General features: G+C 45.6%; 3 protein-coding genes across 6 annotated transcripts in view; 1 reads left to right on the top strand and 2 right to left on the bottom strand.

Moving 5' to 3' along the window:
- Nucleotides 1-1,643, bottom strand: part of LIMS2 (LIM zinc finger domain containing 2) — a 70,164-nt gene extending 68,521 nt beyond the window's left edge. The window contains exon 1 of the mRNA XM_034654346.1: nt 1,521-1,643. The gene's annotated coding sequence lies outside the window, so the exon portion shown is untranslated. The remainder of the gene's footprint in view (nt 1-1,520) is intronic.
- Nucleotides 1,415-5,519, top strand: SFT2D3 (SFT2 domain containing 3). The gene is made up of 2 exons (XM_034654347.1): nt 1,415-2,490; nt 2,811-5,519. The coding sequence occupies exon 1, from the start codon at nt 1,488-1,490 to the stop codon at nt 2,142-2,144; it is 657 nt and encodes a 218-aa protein (XP_034510238.1). The 5' UTR covers nt 1,415-1,487; the 3' UTR covers nt 2,145-2,490; nt 2,811-5,519.
- WDR33 (WD repeat domain 33) overlaps nt 5,319-19,105 on the bottom strand; it is a 111,468-nt gene continuing 97,681 nt past the window's right edge. For 2 of the 4 annotated variants that reach the window (XM_034654340.1, XM_002927701.4), the window contains 6 exons: nt 17,060-17,168; nt 13,536-13,974; nt 9,129-9,292; nt 8,922-9,014; nt 7,794-8,009; nt 5,319-5,951 (listed from right to left, as the gene is read on the bottom strand). In XM_034654340.1, the coding sequence (XP_034510231.1) occupies nt 5,722-5,951; nt 7,794-8,009; nt 8,922-9,014; nt 9,129-9,292; nt 13,536-13,974; nt 17,060-17,168 (1,251 nt within the window). In that variant the 3' untranslated portion in view covers nt 5,319-5,721. Of the gene's footprint in view, nt 5,952-7,793; nt 8,010-8,921; nt 9,015-9,128; nt 9,293-13,535; nt 13,975-15,665; nt 15,775-17,059; nt 17,169-19,105 lie in introns of those variants that run through there. The other 2 variants (XM_011235372.3, XM_011235373.3) reach the window with 2 other exon arrangements.

The raw sequence follows: 19,105 nt of genomic DNA, 5'->3' as shown, positions 1-19,105 counted from the left end.
AAGAAAGTCTTCTGGGGCAAGGAAGCCAAAGAGCTGTACAACATGCCATGCAGCTTACCTGTATTGCACTTTACATTACAAAAGGACTCCCGTCCCATCACATTTAAGTTCACAAGAGGCATTTATAAAGTCTAGCAAAAAAGGTGTTTCAATCAATGGTTTCAGGCAGGATCTACAGAGCTTTTCAAGCACGTTTACTACATTGGAATTGACAGCTTTGTGCATTTGCTGTAGCCTTTCAGGTCCTAGGAAAAGGACACGAGAGACTGTGCTGAGTTGCTGGCAAATACATAAATTAAATAAATTAAACAAATAAGTTTTCACAGCTGGGAAGGGTGAAAACATCAGCAGTAGCTGGAGGTGTGGCTCCATCTAAATGTCCAGGAGTAGGAACTAGCCAGGCCCAAACAAGTGAGCAGAGAAGGCCTAGAGGAGACCTGTCAGGGTGTGACCTATGTGAAGAACCCCAAAGAGGCTCTGAGTAAGAGCAGGATTCCTGGGAGCCACCTCAGAACACATCAGGAGTGCGGGCACGCTTATCAGTGATCTGTCCATGAGTCACTGGACCGAGAGATGTCAGGAGCACAAAAAGATGAACCAAAATATAGGGGGCAACAAGTCTTTGACATGGGGCTTGAAGGAGTCAAGAATATTTCCAGGCCTCTGCTGAAAGGGGGAACAGAAGATAAACCAGCTGGTGGGAGAGGGGTTAACTTCTCCTTTATCAACTCCAGTAGCCTTTCCAAAGAAACCACGTTAAGTCCTGCAGATCTGAACTTTTTAAAAAATTAAATTTATTTTTTTTAATACTTTATTTGTTTGACAGAGAGACAGCCAGCAAGAGAGGGAACACAAGCAGGGGGAGTGGGAGAGGAAGAAGCAGGCTCCCAATGGAGCAGGGAGCCCGATGCGGGGCTCGATCCCAGAACACCTGGATCATGACCTGAGCCAAAGGCAGACGCTTAACGACTGAGCCACCCAAGCGCCCCTAAAAAATTAAATTTATTGAGAGGAACTGTAGATTAGCATACAGTTTTAAGAATAGGGAGATTCCCCTAATGGCGACATCTTGCAAAACTACAGCACAGTATCACAACCAGGATACCGATACCCATAAGCTCAAGACACAAAACTGTTCCACCACTCATCCCCATGTAATCTCTTATAGCCACACCCACCCCGTCCCCCAACTAACTTTTAATGCCCACGTAACTAATGCAGGCCGTAACACTGCCCATCAGGAACAAGGCCGGGAGCCAAGAGAGTCACTGCAGAGGGAAAGGCAAACCCCCCCAGAAAAGGCTGCCGGAGCCGAGCCCCCAGAAGTCTGCAGAGGGGCGGCCCCGCCCCTTCCGCCCGGGCCGCTGGCCCCACCCCTCCCGCCACCGCCGCCCAACAGCCGCCGAAGGTCGAGCCGCTTCCGCCAGCTACTAAGGAAAACCGGAAGTGGGGACCAGCCCTCCCCTCCCGCGGCCGCTCCGGCCAACATGGCGGACCTCCACCGCCAACTGCAGGAGTACCTGGCGCAGGGTAAAGCCGGCGGGCTGGCGGCCGCGGAGCCGCTGCTCGCTGCGGAAAAAAGGGAGGAGACCGCGGCAGGGGACGGGCCGGCGGGGGCGTGGCTGGGCCGCGCGGGCCTGCGCTGGACGTGGGCGCGGGGCCCCGCAGAGCCAACGGTGGCGACAGGCTCAGCGTGCTTGCCAAGTGTGACGCGCGCGCAGCGGCTGGCGGCAAGCGGTGTGTGCCTGCTGCTGGCCGCGCTCTGCTTCGGCCTGGCCACGCTCTATGCCCCCGTGCTGCTGCTGCGCGCCCGCAAGTTCGCGCTGCTCTGGTCTCTGGGCTCGGCGCTGGCGCTAGCTGGCGGCACGCTGCTGCGGGGCGGCGCGGCGTGCGGGCGCCTGCTACGCGGCGAAGAGACGCCGTCGCGACCCGCGCTGCTCTACGTGGCCGCGCTGGGCGCCACGTTGTACGCGGCACTTGGGCTACGCAGCACGTTGCTCACGGCGCTGGGCGCCTGCGTGCAGGTGGCCGCGCTGCTGACCGTGTTGTTCGGGCTCCTGCCCTGGGGCGCAGGCACCGCGCTGCGTGTAGCGCTCGGACGCCTGGGCCCGGCTACGGGCCTGGCCAAGGCGCTGCCCGTGTGAGAAGCCCAGGGCCCGCGCCGTCAGAGAAGGACGAGCCGTTCAGAGATGACGCGGAGCCCGGTCCCGGGACCTACCGTCGGGGGAGCGCGCGAAGCCCATCGCCGAGAGCCAGCCCCGGGCGCAGCGCGGACCGAGCCGACGACTGCACCCGGCGGTTTCCCGATCGCGTTGGGTAGCTCCATTATTGTGCCAGCGAACCTGTCATTGTCTTTGAGCGGCCATTCTAAAGCGGAGACTCGATCCGCTTCGGAAGTCTGTTTCAGCGTTCTTCCGCCATAACTCGGTAGCATGTGCTATGAAACGAGATGTTGTCGTTGACTTGGTGATATGCTGTGAAAAATTTATGGTAAATTGCATTTTCGTTAACCGTGGTTTTCGATTGAGCGCAGTAAGAAAAAAAAAAAAAAGAATGGCTCCTCAGCTTTAATTAGCTGCTCTTGTGACTTTCCTCAGACTACTTTTTTACCTAATGTCGTTTAAAAAAATCCAGTGGTAGATTGTAGTAGCTTAGCTACAATACGCTTTTGTTTTCTTTGGCTCTTAGAAATTTTTCCTCATTCAATGAGTGGATTCTTAAGGGTATCAAATTAAACACTAAATTTAGACACCAGGTTTTATTTAAGTATTTTAGTTAAGACGGTTTACCTCGGTTTTTCATTTTTTTAGTGAAATTGTAAATATGGTGCCTTATAAAATTAAAGGAAGATTGGATCTGTATTAGACCATGAAAGCAATGGACCAAAAAGGGAAACGTCTGCCCCAAAAGGGAGGACATTTCAGTACTATGAGAGGTCCCTGGACAGAACTAGACGGTGGACTCCTGGACAAGAGAATTTTACATCCAAAGTTCTGATTTGACGGAAACCATGGATTTCTACAAGGCCTAATTATCATTCCTAGTTTTATTACCTGCTTTTTAAAGTATAATTTACATTTTGTAGGCTGATTCTAATGCAGCGTAAGATGCTTTTCTTATCCGTTAAGTTTCCTTCTAGGTTCAGCATTTACTCTTGTCTTTGACTTTATTGTATATGCTAGTGTATTGCCAGAAAGTTCAGACTGGGTATTCTGATGAGTCCAAAAAACTACATGTTTTGTCAATAGCTATATATTATATGTATATAATATATGTATTTAGAATTTTCAAATTCTATGTCATTGGTTCTCAGTTCACATCAGAATTACTTAAAGAAGAAAACCTCAGATCAATTCAGTCAGAATCTCTGGGGCGGTGGGGGGAGGTGGTGGGGACCAACCCAGGAATCAGTATTTTTTTAGAGCTCTCCAGATGATTCCATGTTCAGTTAAGGTTGAGAACCACTTTTCTGTGCACTGGATTGCACAATTTGAAAATAATTATTTTCTGGGGCTGGATTCCACTGTTGCCTAAACAGGTGTGTCAGGCCGCAGTAGAGCTTCTTTGTTCAGCCTCAGTTATATTCCTAGGTCCTGATCAGTGTCCTAAGCCCTGCCCCAACTTCATGAGGTCCCCCACCCCAGTATTCTGTAAGAATTACTGCCTTGTTCCCTAATCAGTAACAAGGTTACCTACCTCAAGAGGAACAACCAAGAGGGTGTTTGTAGTAAAAGCAAATGTACTGTTTTCAGGGAGTGACTTATTTTTGTAACTTGGAAAACTTGGGGCATTGACTGCTCCTTCTGTCCCCCAGTTAAATATCTGTTCTAATTCTCAATTTCTCTAGGATTTGCACAACTGAAGATTTTACAGTGTTTAGTACATTTTTATGTTGATGCTGTTATATTTTTTAAATCATTTTCCCAACATTTTCTCACAAATTCAAACACTGAAAATCTAGCATTTATAAAATTCAAAGCACGATACCTTGTATGTATTTCGGTAGTGATGTTTTAAGATATTCTAAGTATTTAATAAATTACAGTGTAGAGATTTCAGGTTTTTTCTAAAGGAATTCTTTCTCAAAAAGTGATCTGGTTATCTGCTTGCTGAAGCCTAAAAATGTTAAGATGATAAATTTCTTACCACATCAATCTCAGAAAAAGGAGCCTAATCTTCATATGGTTCGGTCTGGATCCCATTTTACCTTAATCAGAATTTGATTACAACTCCTTTTTAAGCTGTGCCAGTGAAGGGCAGATAAAGAATATTCCACAAACTTGAAGCATTCTTGGGCCTCCTAATCATGCGTTTATACTGACGTGCTGATAAATGTTTTTAATTTCAAAACAAAATGAAAATGATTCACTTGTAGTCTCTAGTTTTTAACACCTTAAAAAGCTGTGTGTGTAGTTGACGTTTTCTCACTCTGCAGAAATAACTTCACTTTTACCATGTTTTACATTAACAGAGAACTAATTAAGAGGTTTTTATATGCTATCCAACTGTGCCAACATCCCTTGTCTTAAGCAACTGTGAGACTTCCAACACCACTACATTTGCCAGTTAAACGTGTCTCCAATACCAAAGATGTTAGGGTAGCCAGAGAAATAGCCTTTGAATAATAAAAGCTTTCTTATAAAAACACAATAAGGGTCAGTAGAGAAAATACAGGGTTATCAAACTGAACTTTTGACTTCCAATCCAAACTGGGCCAAATGTTAACATTTATTTAAAACTAAAGGAATTTGTTGTGGGTGAGAACTTCCTGGCTTTAAGCTAGAACTATCCTCGGCCTTAAACACTGGTGTAAGAGAAGATTTTGCAGAATTATTTTAGGAGAGATTTGGTCCATTTCTTCTTAATTTGTGACATGATGTAATCAGAAGGGTGCATGTAGTTAATTTCTGGTTTATGTCAGGTTCCTCTCATCAGAAACAAGGGAATTCAAGTCTAAGGCGTGATTACCAGGAGATGCACCCAAGGGAGAACCCCTACTTCAACAGCCAGAAGATTTTTTTTCTTCAGAGTATAATTTTCCACCTGCCATAGCAGATGGTAACTAAGGCTTTGAATCTACTTCAAACTGTGTTAATAGTTTCAAAGTATCTTGCTCTGTTACAAAAATAAGTGTGACAGAATGGGCAGATGAGAATCTGAGACAGAAAGTTCACGGATGAAATTAACTTACTTAGATGGCTCAGAGGTACCCAACAAGCGTGCTCACAAATAGAAGCGATAATTGTACCCCCCTCAGCTGACTGGATGCAGCGGAAACGAAGTGTTTCCTTAAGGCAAGCACTTCACAACTAGTTTTCTGTTAATTCTTGCGTAAATCACATTCTGTATTCATACAAAAACAACCTAATGTTTTTTCTCTGACAAACTGTACATATAGAAACAAATTTCCAATTGGACATGAACTTAAATTGTGGAGGTGCTCCATGTCTCGTGACACTTAAAAAAAAAAAGATTCCAGCTTTTATCTTCACAAAACAATGGGAGTTAGGGCAGTGAGGGTGGACAGGACAGAACACGGCCAGCTACTCTGGGTAGCCAGCAGCAGTCTCTTCATCTTGAAGACCTCATTAGGGGCTCCTGGGATTCAGCTGCCCCAGAAAAAGTTCAGGGCTACATGGTGCAGTCTTCCTTTTGTTTGTCTTGTTAAGTCCACAAGAAGTTCTTAAATACTTTCCAGAGAGGCCTCAGAGGAATCAGCTTCTACCGACCCCTTCCGCCACCCCTTGAAGCTCCTCGCCTTGGTGGGCCAGAGTTCATGTTACTCCCTCTACCCCAGTTACTGCCACTCCGGCCCCCTCTGGAAGCAGTACCGCTGCCTGGAGGGCCCCCAAAAGGTTCATCTCTGTGGTAGCCGTCATGGTGATCTCCATCCAAGGAGCTGGAACGCCCGGATTTTGGCACTCTCTGGGAAGGTCCTGGGCCCCCTCGGCCTGAAATGAATCAAAGTAATTTCACGTTACTTTTTTTTTTTATATATATCAGAGACTGTTAATCAGTAACTCCCGGCACAAACTCAGTGACGACAGTGGAACACTCTGGGTCTTAAGAAAAACAGGCTTCTGAGGATATCAGCAGTGTCATTCAGAGCATTAGAAGTGGTGCTTCTACCCTCCAGTCAACCACTATCTCATTCCCATCCAGGTTGTGGCCCTGCCCCTCAGCCACAACCAGCCATGTTCCCCGAGGCTGTGTGATGGAGATGATGGGAAACCCAGAAGTGAACCTGGAGCACCTCTGGGAGTCACAGACCACACTGGGCTACATCTCTACTCTAGCAAGTGTATCTTCACCCTCCTATGCCACCGGGGGCGGGGGTGGGAATGGGGGGTTATTATTCTATTGTGGGGGAAGGCTTGAAAAGCGCACAGACTTGACTTTGGAAGCAACTAAGAAATAACAAACTAGATGTTAATTACAATGGGTTTTACTATCATTATCCCACAACTACCTGGCACTTTCATTTTCCTTTCAAATAGGGAAAAAAAAGTATTTCTTTAAAAACAAAAGCATTAAAAAAAAAACCAAAACCCACCACTAGCTTTTAGAATTATTTCTCCCAGGGACAGTTTTATTTGTTCCAGATAAACCTTTTAAGTACATTGGAATTCTGACTTATAAAATATTCTTCTCATTAGCTGACAGAATTTGGCCATATCTCTCATAATACACTATCAGAAGACTGTTGCCGACTTTATTTTGTCTTAACTTTTTGAGTGGAATTTGAATCTAGGTAAAACAAGGCGGTTAGGAAAGCTAGCCAAAGGAAAAATGTTGGCTGCTTTTCCTACAAAGCGCAGCCTAAGTCCACCTGAAGGTACCTGGGCAGAGAAGACGTCAGCTAGGAAGTCATTTCCACACCAGCCATGTGGCCTTGGCTAGGACAGGTGTCCTGAGTGCCCATACTGACCAGCGACAAAATGTGTGCTTAGGTAGGGAGACCTGCTGGTGACATGAGGTAGTTTCTGAGGGTTTTGCTTTGAGAAGAACCAAACCAGCATCAGAACAAAATGCACAACTTTGTAATGAAGAGACTATAAACCTGAGGCAGGTTAACCAGGCCTGCTTCCTAGCAGCCTCCAAACTACCACAAAGGCTGTGGCCCAGCCTAACCTGAGACCACATGTGGCTCCTGCTCCTAGCTGAAAGTCAGTGCTACCTCTAAAATAAAGATCCAAAGTTTCAAGTTGTAGAAATAACCTACTGCCTTCCTGAAAACAACCCCTTCCAGACCATATTCCTCAAAGTCTTTGTGACTCTGAGCATTAGCAGTTCCTTTCGGACCCAGGCTAAAACAAAACAGAACCTGGGAAGACAATTCTTCCTATCGCTAAGGACACCCTTGAGGGCTAAGAGCAGCCAGTGGTGGAGAGCATGTTTGCCAATGAGAGTAGCAGTCCCTCCCTTGCTTTGGGGCATCTTGACAAAAGAACCGGAGTGGAACACTTGTACAAACCAGGGAAGGGAATTCTTGGAAGCACGTGGCGGAGGCTTACGCAGAGGCTGAGCTTGCAATCACCCAAGGGTAAGGGGTCTGACTGGCTACGATGTGAGCCCAAACGAGCGGCATCTGCACTGTACTTGGGAACTCTTGCCTTTGCCCCCTAGAGGGCAGAATGCAGAAAGGACCCTGGGTAACCTGTCAGAAACAGACGGAACAGGAACACAGGGATGGATGGGGCTGTCCTGGCGATGAGGCCTCCCATGGTCCCCACAGCTTTCTCGACAGAGCTGTAGCATCCACAGCTCCTGGAACTGCATCACTGGCCGCTTACCTTTGCCTCCTCGATCCTCAGAAGGACCTCCCGGGGCTTCCATTTCTCTGTGCTCCGAGGTCCCTGGCCCATCATGCCAGGGACGCTTTCGGGGTGGCAGGGATGCCATGTCCATGCCCTGGAGAGAAGAGGAACGTTCTCTGCTAGCTGGGGAATGACCGTCATGAGGGGGATGATCAGGGCGAGGAGCGTCACGGAAATGCTCGTGACCTGGTCCTGGAACAGGAAACACAATTTCACAAGGCTAAGAGTCTGCAATCTTACGTTAAGTACAGTGTGACCACAAGCAGACGGAAATTATACTGTTAAGAATAAACAGCATCTTGGGGCGCCTGAATGACTCAGTCAGTTGAACTCCGACTCTTGGTCTTGGCTCAGGTCATGACCTCAGCATTGTGAGACTGAGCCCGGCATAGGGCTCTGCACTCAGCTCGGAGTCTGCTTGGGACTCTCTCTCCCTCTGCCCCTCCTCCTCATACTCTCTCTCTCTCTCTAAAATAAATAAAAGCTTAAAAAATAATAATATTAAATAAATAAAAAGAATAAGTAGCAACTTGAGAACCAATATTCAGTCACGCAAGAAATATCTGAATACCCACTGTAGGCCAGGTCAAGTCACATCATGAGTACATGAAAAAGGTCAAGATTAGAAATCAACATACCTCTTAAAATAAGAGACAGGTAAGGTCCAGAAAAGTAGTTCTCAGACTTTTTAGTCTCAGGATGTCTTTAAACTCTTAAAAATTACTGAGATTTAATTTATGAGACTTATATCTAATAATATTTGCCATATTAGCAATTAAACTGAGAAAACTTTAATTCATTTAACTATATTTTCCAAAAACAAAACAATTTAGTGAAAACAGCATTGCTGTTTTCTGTTTAGGCAAATCCCTCTGATGTCTGGCTCAAGAGAAGAACGCTGGGACTCTCCCAGCTGTTTTTCATTCAGTCTACTGTGATAAACTGCTGCTGACTGAAGGATTTGCAGACAGTCCAGCGTCCCACAGAGATGTGACTTAGAAAACAGAGGACCTAGTGGACACCCAGCCCCAGGGGTCCTTGGACCACACTCTGTGTACTGCTGGGCTTAAGTCACCAGAAGCCACAGCAGTTGTCCTTCTTTACCTGGCTCTCTATTTCCATCCCAGGAGTCTGGTTTCCGTCCTCCTTCAAAGCGAGGGAACTCATCAGGAGTGGGGAGTAAACCCTTCCTTCCTCCTACACAACAGAACAACATTAACACCACACTCACAGACTGTTTCAGGTGTGTCCCCAACAACCTAACTCTCCACCCCGTCCTTGCCAGACTCAGTGACCCCAGCACACGCTCACCTCGTGGGGTACCCCGACCTCGACCTCTGAGATCTCTTCCTCGGGCTGCTTCATCGGAAGGATCAAAATTCTCCTCTGGACCAAAGTCTTCAGGACCAGGAAAACTGTCCCTTCCTCTGGGGGGGGCACGGCCCTCATGTCTTGGGGGTGCTCCTCTTCTAAAGCTGTCAAGGAAAAAACAGCAAAAAATCCACCGAATGGAATACAGCTTTGAGTTCATGTTTCAAAGAAGCATTATGGTATAAGAAAACATGATATTAATGTTAAATGGGAGAAAAAACAAAATTATGTATTTTTTTAAGTACACATTTTATAATCCCAATATTATAGGCAAAAACAGGCAGGAAGGTAAATGTAGGGTTGTGTTCATTTCCCCCTAAAGCTTTTAGGAATACAATAGCAGTGAATAAGTTTTAAGTGCTGATAAGCACACCAAGTGTTTTACATATACTATTTCTTTTTATCCTCACCACCACCATATCATTAACTCCATTCTATCCAGGAGTACACTGAGGCACAGAGAGGTGAAGTCATTTATTTAAGGACACACAATAACCGTTGGAATTTGAACTGAGCCAGTCTTGACTCCAGGCCAGGCTATTTACCACTGCCTCTCAAATAGTTTTCATTATCATTTACATTTCTATAATGAACACTTATTACTTATATAATCAAAAAAGGTGGGGTACAGATTCATGCCTGCCAACTGTACTAGAATCCTTTGGGAGCATCTGCTCTCCCATCTGCTCCAGCCCACAGCCTCTACGCTAGGCTGGCCATGAACTTCACCCACAGACCCACTCCACAGCTGACTGCTGTACAGGCAGGCACTTGGTTTATGGGCAGCCCACCCCCCTGGCTAGTGGGCAGCCTGGGGCCCTGGCTGGTGGACAGGTTCACTGCCCCTCAGGATTCCAGACTGGATGCCGAGCCGGCCAGGAGTCCTGCCAAAGCACAGCCATTATGAGGAAGCACCTGAGCTGGAGGCCTGTGGAAAAGCGGAGAAGGGGCCTCCAAGTAGGAAAGGTGCAGGAGCACAAGGAGAGAGGCCTTGGGGCTGGAGAGAGGATCAGAAGGAGCAAGGGCAGGCCTTCCATTTTTTCTTGAGTCTCCATTCAGTTATCTTTTACTCCAACGTTTCACTTTGTAAAATTTCAAACTTACAACAACGTTGAAAGAACAGAACAACAAACATATATGTCTTTTTCACCTAGTTCTTTTTGTTTGTTTGTTTAATCAGTTCTTAAGATACTGCCACATGTGCTTTATCTTCTCTCACCATCTATTTAACAAATCCACTTTCTAAACCATTTCAAAATCAGCTGCCAACAGCATGAACCTCATCCATAACACCTCAGTATGTTTCTTCTAAGAGCAAGGATTTTCTCCTACATAATGCTATTATTACCACTCGAATACCATATTATTTAATATAATCCAATCAAATTTCTCCAGTTGTCCTCAAAATGTCCTTTACAGTTGTTTTTAAATACAGATTTCAATCCTGATCATATACTGTTATTAATGGCCATGTCTCTTTGTCTACTTTATCCAGAACCCCTTTATATTTTATCTTTCATGACCGTGATGTTTTTGAAGGATCCATCCAGGTTTTTTATAGAGTGTACCACAATTTGAATTTATCTGATTACTTCCTCATGATTAGACTCAGGTTAAACCTTTTTGGCAAAACTGCTTATACCTTCTCAAAGATGCCAGTTTGTCTCCCTGTTTGAGATGTAAAAGTGGTGCGGGACCAAATTTCACCATTGCAAAGGTACAATTTTTTCCCTTTGTAATTAAGTAATCTGTGGGTGATATTTTGGCACAGTGAGAATATCCCATTTCCCCACAATCTTTTACCAGTGGTTTTAGCATCCACTGATGATCCTGGCCTGAATCAATTAGGACACTGACTGCTTATAAAGGAAATTACTTTCTAATTCTATCCCTCCTCCTACATTGATTACTTAGTATTTTACTGCAAAAAGAGCTTTCCCTTTCCCACTCCACCACTCCAGCTAACTTCTTAAAACTTTCTTGGTCCTGAGGTATCTTGATGACTCATGCTCCTGCAAGCAAAGAGCACATGCCCAGGACACTGGCTGAAATAACCACCTAAGGTAAAGGTGGGATTGGCTGAAAGGAGATGAGTGGAGCAGGAAGAGTACAGCAGAGGGCACTGTGTCCCTGGGACGGAGTCTGGGGGAATCCCCCCAAACACCAACAGGACTCATTTGTCAAGGCATCCATTACATGACCACTCTAATTATGAAAGGAAAGAAAGAATCTAATGTGCTCTCATTAGAAAGTGCCTCCTATTAAGGATTAAATGTTTGTGTCCCCCCCACTAAACTCGTATGTTGAAGCCCTAATCCCCAATGGGATGGTATTTGGAGACGGGCCTTTGAGGGGGTAATTAAGGTTAGAGGAGGTCATGGGGCGCCTGGGTGGCTCTGTCCGTTAAGAGTCTGCCTTTGTCTAAGTCATAATCCCAGGGTCCCAGGATCAAGCCCAGAATCCAGCTCCCTACTCAGTGGGGAGTCTGCTTCTCTTTCTCCCTCTGCCCTCCCCCTTTCATGTGTGTGCATGTGCACGCTCGCTCTCTCTCAAATAAGTAAATAAAATCTTAGGGGGAAAAAGGTTAGAGGGGGTCCTGAGGGTGGGGGCCTTGTGATGGGATTAGTACCCTGATAAGAAGAGACACTCTCTCTCCACCAGGCCAGGACACAGGGAGAAGGTGGCTGACTGCCTACAAGCCAGGAAGAGAAGTCTCACCAAAAACCCACCCTGCTAGACCATGAGCCACAACTCCGAGCCTCCAGAGCTTCAAGAAAATAGATTCAGGTTGTTTGAGCTTCCCAGCTCATAGTATCTTGTTATGGCAGCCCAAGCTGACCAGTACATCTCCTGATGAACGGACCCTTCTCAGATACCTCTCCCCATTTAACAAACTCATTTATTCACCAGTGACTGAGCACCTATGCCGAGTCACCACTACTGCTCTGGGTCCTGGGGACACAGAGGTAAAGAAACAAAGCCTCTGCCCGGGGGAAGCTGTCATGTTCCTGGCAGATACACATGATAAAGAACAAACACAGCACTTAATGTCAAGCAGTGCTAAGCGTCTGAAGAAACAGGAAGCAGAGTAAAGGAACTGGGCTAACAGGAGGAGGGATCTAACCAGAGTGAGCCACAAACGCCTGGGAGACTGTGTTCCAGGCAGAGAAGACAGCAAGCATAACGGGAGCAGGAGCACGTTGGGCATTCTGAAGAGCAACAGAAAGCTATCAGCAGCACAAGAGTCTGGGCTGGGGGTCCGTCACTGACAGATGAGATACAATAAAACTGAAGCATAGTAAAATCTGAAACTGCACAAGACGCAAAGGTTCAAGAAATCGATGAAAGTTACATTGCTGCCAAAGCCACTGGAAATGAGGCTCTTGCAGACTAATATTAAGCCATTTCAAAGACTGAACCCTTGGATACCATGGAGAGAGGCCCTTGAGAAAACCAGGAGCCCTTAAATCTTTTTTAAAAACTGCCCTCTGAAAGCTGCTTTCCTGAACCCCTTGATTTCACCACCCTTGGCCATGTTATCAGCCATTCTTTTCTAACACATCCCGTGAGGATGGGGGAATGCCAACCCTGAACCCAATCCCCCCTAGCGACAGTCGAGAGAAATGTGGCCATGACAGCAGGAGCGGCGCACAGCACAGGCACCGTGGTCAGCCGGCCCAGCCTGAAGCCGCTCCGACACCTCGGCATGGCTGGGAGTCAACTGCTCTGACCCTCAGCATGGCCCCTCGTCTGCAAACTGCTGACAAGGACACCGGTCTCACAATTCACTGGCACATAATAGAAATACTCATTCCGGAGGATTCTCAGTCTCCTCTGAGATTCACTAATGCTTGTCTTTTCTCCTTATTTCTTCCATGACTTTTTTACCCCCAGCAAGCTGAGTGGTTCAAGCCTGATCTTGACCTAATTGAACCGCAAAATTAATTTTCAGTTTGACTTGACTGTGTTAAGATCTTTAGGCAATTACACAAAAACTATCTCATTCTTTAATTCTCAGTCTAGGTTTGTGTCATAGTACATCATTCTAACCAAGAGAATCTGGCGACTTCTAATCAAGTTCCAGAAACTTACACTATACTGACCCTCACATCTCTTTTAAAAGGACCAAAAAATAAACAAAAATAAAGATCTCTAAATTGTAAAGATAAAAAAGAAGCACAAAAAGGTTAAAAAGCATAATTACTTGCTTAAAGTCTAAACGCAAAACCCAGATTGGGTAGAAGTAGTCATCAATATAGTACCATCTGCCCAAGCCAAAGAGGAGACTTGTGTAGAACAGGTCAACAGCTCCAGGGAAGAACCAGACCCACAGAGCATCTATCCCACCTTTCTTCTCTGCGCCCTCGAAAACGTGGGTCCTCAGGATCCCGGGGAAATCGTTCATCTCCAGGTCTGCGGCCTTCCCAAGCCCCTGGAGGGCCCCGGGCTGCTCCCCGGCCATCCCCCTCGCTGAATTCCCTGTGATCAGGCGGAAACGGAGGCCCGGGGCCCCCACGCCTCCACTTCTCTTCTTGTGGTAAAGGTCCTCCTCGCCCCTCAAATTCACGTAATCGGTGGCCAAAGCGCTTGTCCGGGTGGAAGTCATCTGGTCTGCTGAAGTCGTCAGGGAAGTCGGGGTGAGGGCCACGCCTATCAGGGGGACCCCTGCAGTCCTGGCCGCCCCGGAAAGGCCCCCTCTCAGGCCCGTGCTCAGGGCCGCTGCTCTGCTCATGCCGCCTCTCTGACATGGGGCCCATGTGATGGTTTGGAGGGCCACGTGAGTCACCTAAAGGAAACAAAGCTGATTTTTACCTTGTCTTCCAGGAATCCTACCCGCACAGGTTTGATTTTCAGCATCTTAAAGTCTCAGAATGCATTCTTGTATTTAGAATGTTTTCCCTCCTTAGTTCTCAGCATACTTAGGAGACAAATCCCTAAGCCTTCATCTAATGGAAGAACACAGGTTTGGGGTACAGATTTCAACTTCATCACTCACTAGCTAAACACCTCCACCTAGGGCAAATTACTAATCTCAAATGAGATTAGCAACTACTTGCTGCTGTGAGGATTCATTCAGAAAACATGCGACAGTCTCGCAGGCATAAGAATGAGCCTCCCTTCCCTGCCCCCATTCTTCCAGGGATTTCATTAGGCCTGCCTGCTCCATACCCAGGGAGGAGACGACAGAGAAAATTCAGGCTGCAGGCCAGGAAGCCAAGCACAGGGAATTCGCCTCCGCACCTGAAAATGCCTGCAAAGCCCATCACAGGGTGCTAGGCTATGCTGCTGCCATCCCTGACATTGCCCCTTTAACCCCTAGTTCACTCAACTTGATTCATTAACTCGCATTTTTATTCTTTTTTTTTTTTTTTAAGACAGGGAATACTTTATTCAAACCCATCAGAGAAATGGACAGCTTGGTCTGTAACAAAGCACACTTTGATTCTTAACAAAATCCTCTGAAAAGCACAGGGAACCACGGGCCTCTCCAATAACTGCCTGGTGACCAAACAGCCCTTGCTCGTACTTCAGTTTCGGGATCATATGAACATGTTTTCTACCCCTTTGCATGAATGAATGATATACATCCCTCATCTATAATAATTATCACCATTCTTTGCATACAGCATTTGGAAGCCCGCTAAAGACTTTTTGAAAACATTTTAATATATGTAATATATTCAAAGTCCTGAATAAAAATAGAAACAGGCCAATTAAACTTGTGATGGTTAACTTAGCGTACTTCTGAACCTTGAAGGGATTTGTTCTCCTGGCTACTGTGCAGCCATTGTAAATGCGTACCTATTTCCTGTCAACATACAATTCAAATCAAGCATTTTTTAAAAGTAGGTAGCAAAGGGACCCTTTTGTTCTAAAACAACTACATTTTTAAGATGAAATTCCTCTACCTGCCCTGCTCATGCCTTTCCCTTCTTCTCCCTGGCAGTAAAGACGAACTTCTTTCCCTCGCATCACAGTCAGCCAGGATTCTTCCCCTCCCGATGCCCTTCCTCTTCCCTTTTTGTTCCTTTCTTTAGGCCATTTCAATCCCGCCTCACCATTCAACATGTGTAAAAAAGTTGGAAATGTCAATATAAACAAAACACCATTAGAAGGGTTCTCTCTTCTCTTAAACTCTTCCTGTGCCTTCTGCCTCCTGGTCTTTCCTTCATTAAACCAGTCCTCTCCCAGCTGAGGAAAGCACCTTCTAAGTTGCCTCTTTGTTCAGTCAGTTTGCAAATATCCCAGGTCCCTTTCCTTGTGGTAAAGAGGCCCCCTCACTTCTCAGTGGGTTCCTGCAGCTAATGGCTTTTTCTCTGACTTTATGTTACTCGAACTTGGTGTGATCTCAGACACAGCAGACTTTGACCTGAGGAAGCTGAACACATTCCATTTGGACTTACCTATGAATAATAATCCTCCCATTACCTCTATCTGTTTAAAAGTACCCTGGCTCCTCCAAGGAAAGAAACCCACCACTACAAATTAGAAGGGATGTGGCCACCGGTGATGGGGCGGCGGCGTTGGTTAATCCAGTAGGGGATGGCAGGGCCACTTTCTCGGCTCTCCCTTCTCCCTTTGGTCCCTGGGAGGAGAAAGAGAGGAGGAAGAGAGAGAGAGAGAGGTAAAGAGAAAAGGGGAAGAGCAAGGAGGAGAGGGAAATAGGTGGAGACAGACACAAGGTGGGGGAGAGGAAGAGAGGCAGGCTCTCAGTTTGTTGATAGCTGTACCTTGTGGGTAACAGACTCTTCTTTTCTTAGGGTCCCCAAATTCCAAAGATGGGTTCTTGCTTTCTCTTGTTCCCTGTTGGCCACCACTTCCATGCAATGAGACTATAATAAAGACTCTCCTAATGCCTTTACTGCTCCCTTTCCTAGGATGCCCTGCTTCTCCCAAAGTCCTAGGGCTGCAAAATGCTAATGAGGACTTTTCTTAATCTGATAAAATGAGGGCAAGAAATGTAACATGTGCCACAGAGTGCTGTGGGCTCAGCTAATTAAAAATCAAAAGGAGTGAAGTTCTTTGAAGTGAGACCTCCACAATACTCCTGGTTCTCTGGCTTGTGTCCTCCCTGTGAGACCGTGCACTGACTTGAACACCTCCGTCTCCAACCTTCCCTCCATCCACACTGCTCAGTCCTGACTTAGCCCTCTCCAGCCAGCAGCCTACCGCCCCCTCACTCCTGCTCCAGCCCTTCCCCTGTGACAGCAGAACACCTCAGCACAAGGGGCTGCCTCTGTGCTATCAACTTTTGGGATCAACTCAACTTCCAAACAGCCTTACATCTAAATACTGACAGTTCTCATTTCTGTGTTTTCCATAGTATCAAGAACCAGATACATCAGTACATTGCTTTCTTCTTATCAAATCGTGCAGAACAATATAACCAGCTAAAGAATTCAATACATGGCACAATTTGGGGGGGGGAAGGTAATATTAAAAACACTATTAAAATCTCTACATTCTTTATCTCATCAAAAACTAGAAGTGGAAGCAGTTCGGCTCTCCAAGATGCAAACGACATGCACTTGCATTCAGTGAGCACAGGAACCGCTCCCACTCCCAAGACGTGGACAAGGCTGGCCTGTGGCCCAGGCCCTGATACTAGGGGTTGTCCAACAACAGCACTTTCCCCGCCAGCTTCTGGGAGTGAGGAGCTTATTTCCTCAGGGCAGCATTTTTAGCTAACTAAAAGCAAGTCTATGAAAACAACATTAAGACAAAGCCTTTACCTGAAATGACTGTGCTCCTATTTTTCCTATAGGGTTCAAATGACCATTCTATCGATTACTTACCAATAAACTATTTATTGTAAGATTTACCCAGAGGTGGTAGAATACAATCTCTTATTCAGCCGAGCAGATATTTACCTTTGTTAGGGCCAGGTCCTTGTCCAGGGTTAAGAGGGGGGATGCGACCTTGTGCTCCCTGCTGCCCTAGGCCTGGTATCAGGGGTGGGGGGCCTGCGTTCTGTCCTTCCTGAAAAGATGTTTTTAAAGCGGGGGTGTGAAATCATAGGCTTGTGCTTCATAAATAGCAAATTTATCATAACGTGACAAGATAAAAACACTAGGTTGCCCCAAAGTCTCCAGCGGTAAATATACAGCTAGTGATATTATAACAAAACTGTCCTTAAATTGGGGGAAGGAGATACTTCTCTTACCATAATTAAAGGAAACACTTATATTTTTAAACCTGATGATAGGTTTTATTTAAAGCTAGATCTTTACCTGTGATGCCAAGTAAGAACCTCAATGGAAAGTCAGAAAATTGTAACATAACACTCTGCACAAAGGAGGAACTTCCGGCAAAAGTAAAGATCTGGAAATCTGCCAGGACAAGTAAACTCTGCTCTCACACTCGGGATTCTTTTCCAGCTACAAAAAATAAGCACTCCTCTCAAGAGGCTAGGGCTGGGTTTGAAGAGGCGGAAGAACATGAAAGTGGTTCGTGATGAGATGTTCACACTGCCTTTCTCTTATCACCTCCCTCTTCTCTACCTCAGCATTTCCCCATCCTCAGCACCCCACAGCTCATTCCCAGCTGAGTCGCTTGGGATCCTGCTGGATTCCTTGGGTCCCTGCAGATACAAACCTGCTGCTCTGAACCTCTTTGTCCCCATGCTCTGGAACCCCAGAGGTCACCCCAGCTTGTCCCTAAGATTATGTTTTTTTACCTAGCCATGTCTAAATTCTCAGTCTCCAAACTGTCCAGTGACCTTGGATCAGGTCTCTTAACAAACAAATACATTCCTTTATAAAAAAAAAAACAAAAAACACGCATTTGGGGACTGGGCCTACTATGAAAATATTACAGTTTCAAATCCATCCATAGCAAAATTGCTTGCACATTCTAAACTAGCTACATGAAAGAGCAGTCTTGATAGGACATTCAGCATTGTAGCTACAAATGATTACCATTAACTCAATACCAGTAATTTCTGTCCTTTGTTTCCTGTCCCCTTCACCCAAGGACTGCTCTTATCAACATCTTTCACGCTATTACTTTAACACCCGAAACCAATTCCACTAAATTAAACAAACTGAAACAACTGGTTTAAATAATTAGCCACATCAAAATGAAGAAAGTCAGACTTCAGCACAGATTTCAGGAGCAAAGATTTTCATCAGACAACTCTTGAGATCTGAAATGTCCTATAATGTATCAAACCTTCATACTCATTCTATAGGTCAACTAAATTTTTAGAGCCATTATGCTTTTCATGTATAAAATCTTTTTCTATTTAATGTAATAAAAACTCTTACTGAATTGTCCCAGAAACTCAGGCCTAGCCTCTTGAATCTGACATGTTTTTAATTTCAGTCATAATGTGGCAGCTAAAGTTCATCACTGTTTTGCCCTCTCAGATGAGAGCTGTTAATTCGTTACCATAAGGTTAGGGAACTGATACTGTGAACACACACAGATGCTCTGTGTATTAATAAAACATACAATACTGCAAATTTTATGGCAGTTCAGGATAATAAACCTAGATTTATTCCACTCATCCTGAATTCTACAAAGTGCCCGACCAATTCTGGAAATAAACTCAACTACTCTTCACTGCTGTGACACTTGTTAAGTCCTGGAAGATCTATGGAAGAGTAACACCTAACCTACTTATTAAGCTGGTTATTGTAATTTGGTAATCCCGATGGTCATCTTCACATGACAGATTCTCAGAGATGTTTGAAAAAGCAAAACAGGCTGTGTTTTTCACATAGAGCATCTGCGGCACGTCCTCTCCAAATGGATCGAGTGCCTCTCAGTGAAGACCCAAGGACTCAACATTACCTCACTCGCTCACTCATTTTTGGTCCACAATGGACTTTGGGGACACAAACCCAGTAGTTCATACCCAAATAATGCTTCCAGACTATGAAACTGAGAAAAACATAAAAACCACAGAGCCAAAC

The sequence above is a fragment of the Ailuropoda melanoleuca genome, chromosome 2 (genome assembly GCF_002007445.2).
Source record: "Ailuropoda melanoleuca isolate Jingjing chromosome 2, ASM200744v2, whole genome shotgun sequence".
In the NCBI taxonomy this organism is placed as follows: domain Eukaryota; kingdom Metazoa; phylum Chordata; class Mammalia; order Carnivora; family Ursidae; genus Ailuropoda; species Ailuropoda melanoleuca.
This window is presented reverse-complemented; position numbering and strand designations above follow the sequence as displayed.

Bases quoted from the DNA above. Each gene is read 5' to 3' on its own strand.
- SFT2D3 (XM_034654347.1), top strand. From the start codon at position 1,488: ATGGCGGACCTCCACCGCCAACTGCAGGAGTACCTGGCGCAGGGTAAA.